Below are 3,033 nucleotides of genomic sequence, written 5' to 3' on the forward strand. Positions count from 1 at the left end.
GCTGCAAAATGGTTGCAGCCCAACCCCAGATGCCAATGTGGTCTTACAGGATGGCCTTCCTTTACGCATGACAGTAATTACAACAACAGGTTAATTAATTAATTAATAATAAATTAACACGCTTACCTTGGATACGGTTGACGTGAAGATTTTATTGGAAATTGTAGCATCCGTTCGTTTCAGGGTATGATCAGGTGTCGCCGAGTTCGACCGCTGGCCAGTGGTTCACGATCATGTTCGCTTTAGTTGGCATTCCTCTGTCACTGCTGACCATTGCAAATTTCGGTACATTTTTGTCCGAAATGATCCGCTGGTTCAACAACTACCGTTGGCGCATTTTTCAATACATCCAATCGAAAAGACCCTTCCAACGGAGGAGGAAAAGCGAATCCCATTCCCATTTTGTATCTGGTTCCACCAGTCCGGACGATTGGAATTTGAATAAAACGGTGAAAACGAAGCCACCGCTCCGTCGACGCGTTCTGCAAATACTCTGCTTTATCTTGATCGCCTATTTCGGCCTAATCATTGGCTATTGCTTTTTCAGCAGCATCATTTTCAACCTGTTCGAACAGAACTGGACCCTGATCCACGGCATCTTCTTCTCCTTCAACACGATAACAACCATCGGCTTGGGCAGTGTCCGCTTGGACAGTGACACCTATATCATCTTCATCTTGATTCACAACGTGATCGGACTGACCCTGTTGACCATGTGCGTCAATTTTGCAGGCGTCTATTTGAGGATGTTGTTCATCAAGCTGCACTATTTTGGCCGGAAAATACGCGATTTTCGAATAGCGATCGACTCCATGAGCGCCGAAATGGCCGAAGCGGTTCGCGTGGTGATAAAGTTGATGAAAATCAAAGCCACCAAAGGTGTTGTCACGTTGGAAGATATACAACAGCTGCTCGATAGCGTGCGCAACATACCAGTAACGCCGACAAAGCCGTACATTCCTGAAGATGTAGCCATCATTCCTTACGCAGACGATACGTATCAGCTTCTATAATAGATTTACTGTAGGTAATAGTCAACAGTGAAAAGTTATAATAAATAATTACTGAAAAGAAACAAACCAACGAACTAACAACAAAATCATCAAAGTGCCACACACTACAGCTCAGATGCTGATGCAAAGAGAAAGAACATTTCTACCAGTAAAAGTAGAATTCAAATGAATAATAATCAAACAATAGTTTGTTCTCAAAATGTAACCAACCATTCAACATTTCTCCTGTAGACTAATAAACTCAATATCAACAAGTGTTTGATAATTGAAATTATACATAACACGACATACTGTTAAATGAAAATTTAAATATTTCCTGAAGGAAATTCAAAACATTCGAAAAGAAGAAACACTACAGATAATAAAATTATACAGTAATAAATCTTAAAGTTTTTCAGCCAATATGATGATTAATAGATTAAATTTCTTCATTTATTTGATTGTGTTATAAAAAAATAACATTAAATCACACTTCAAAGTACAGTATAATAATAAAAGCAGCTATGGGATTCAGGTGCAATTATTAGAAAGTCACCATATAAAATATGAAACAAAATTAGGGCGGCGGAGACAATTACACCGAACAAATATACTATTTCCGCTTCGCATCTCAATAATATGAAAAATAAAAAATAACAATGCTAGATTTTCACATTTCATTTAGAAAAATGATGAAGTAAATTACTCTCTGGTACAAGATGTTAAAGCTTCAAAAATGATACTAATTATAATATAAAAATTTTTTAATGCCAATAATACTTAGAAAACACAATTAGACAATTGAAAATACCTGTCAATTGAGGGATCCACAAGAAATTCGTAAAATTTAATAAATGAATTACAGTATAGTTTGTGATTAAAAGGTCCAAATAGCAAATTAAGCAAAATTGACCAAGTTCACGCTAGGTGCATTTTAAAAATATCAATGTTCCCCAAAAAAGGAAAATTAATTTGCATAAACATAAAGTTCCTTTAAAAAGATTTCAAAATTTCTCGTGTCATTTTCACTCACGGTGTTATTTGTGCATTGCAAAACAGTTTAAGATCAGTTTCAGTTCAAATGAATTCTTTTCTTTCCATCGACTATTATTAACCATTAGAATGCTGGAATAAATTTATATACGTACAATTTGTAAATGCAAATAAATGAAAATTGTTCAAAATCAGTACGGAAAATGGAATACGTTTACTTCTGTCACGTTCAGCGATCTGATTTCATCTGCATCATATTAAATTCGATTGTGCAGAGATCAGAATTTGCCGCCAATCGTTGACAAACAGTAAAAGCAATTTAGAAAAATGTGACATATAAGAAAGCAGTGCTGTTTCGAAGTGAAATCTTTGCTTTCCTTTCAGTCCGATTACCAAGCGTTGAAAGCGCAGTCATCTTCATCTATAAATGGCCAATCTTTCGATTCGTCTGGAGCTACTGGAACACTGCACAGCGTTAAATCTAACAATAATATTAAACATAGTAATAATAATAATAATACGAGAAACAATTTTAGCATGGAATAGTATTATTCTAATATAAATTATGCAAATTCATTGTCTTAAGGGCATTCAATTTGTGCATCACTAAGCGGCGTTATCAATGCCATTTTCAACAGCAAAATTTCGTGATTCACTTTTTTGAACAGTGTACAAAAAATGCTCAATGATTGATAGATAAATAACTGATGTAAGACAAACAGTCATGGATCGATGGCTTTGGGGAAAAATCCATTTTTCAATTGAATATTTGGAAAAAAGCTGCTTGTTGAAAACAATTTTTAAAATTATACTATTTTAACGAGAAAAGGGAGAAAAATGACGCAGATTTTTAAACGACACACTACGTATGCGTAAAAAAATTTTTCCGAAACAGCTCTGAATCGACCGATGCTGCGTTTAATATTTCTGCATGCAATACAAGTAACTACGGAAATAAATGGTCGTCGTTGACAAAAATTTCTCATCGTCATTGACGGTAGAATATTTTTTCTTTTTTTTTCAGTGTTGCAATAAATAAGTTTAAGTT

At 34.9% G+C, this 3,033-nt stretch overlaps 1 protein-coding gene across 1 annotated transcript; it reads right to left on the minus strand.

Annotated features, from left to right (window-relative positions):
* Window positions 1-260: 260 nt before the first annotated feature.
* Window positions 261-1,302, minus strand: Tsp_13055 (hypothetical protein). The gene is made up of 3 exons (XM_003367308.1): window positions 1,291-1,302; window positions 564-1,007; window positions 261-482 (listed from the first exon to the last, which is right to left on the minus strand). Exons 1-3 carry the CDS (start codon window positions 1,300-1,302, stop codon window positions 261-263), a joined length of 678 nt encoding a protein of 225 aa, XP_003367356.1.
* Window positions 1,303-3,033: the final 1,731 nt, after the last annotated feature.

This window comes from Trichinella spiralis (assembly GCF_000181795.1).
Source record: "Trichinella spiralis strain ISS 195 chromosome Unknown Scfld4493, whole genome shotgun sequence".
Taxonomy (NCBI): domain Eukaryota; kingdom Metazoa; phylum Nematoda; class Enoplea; order Trichinellida; family Trichinellidae; genus Trichinella; species Trichinella spiralis.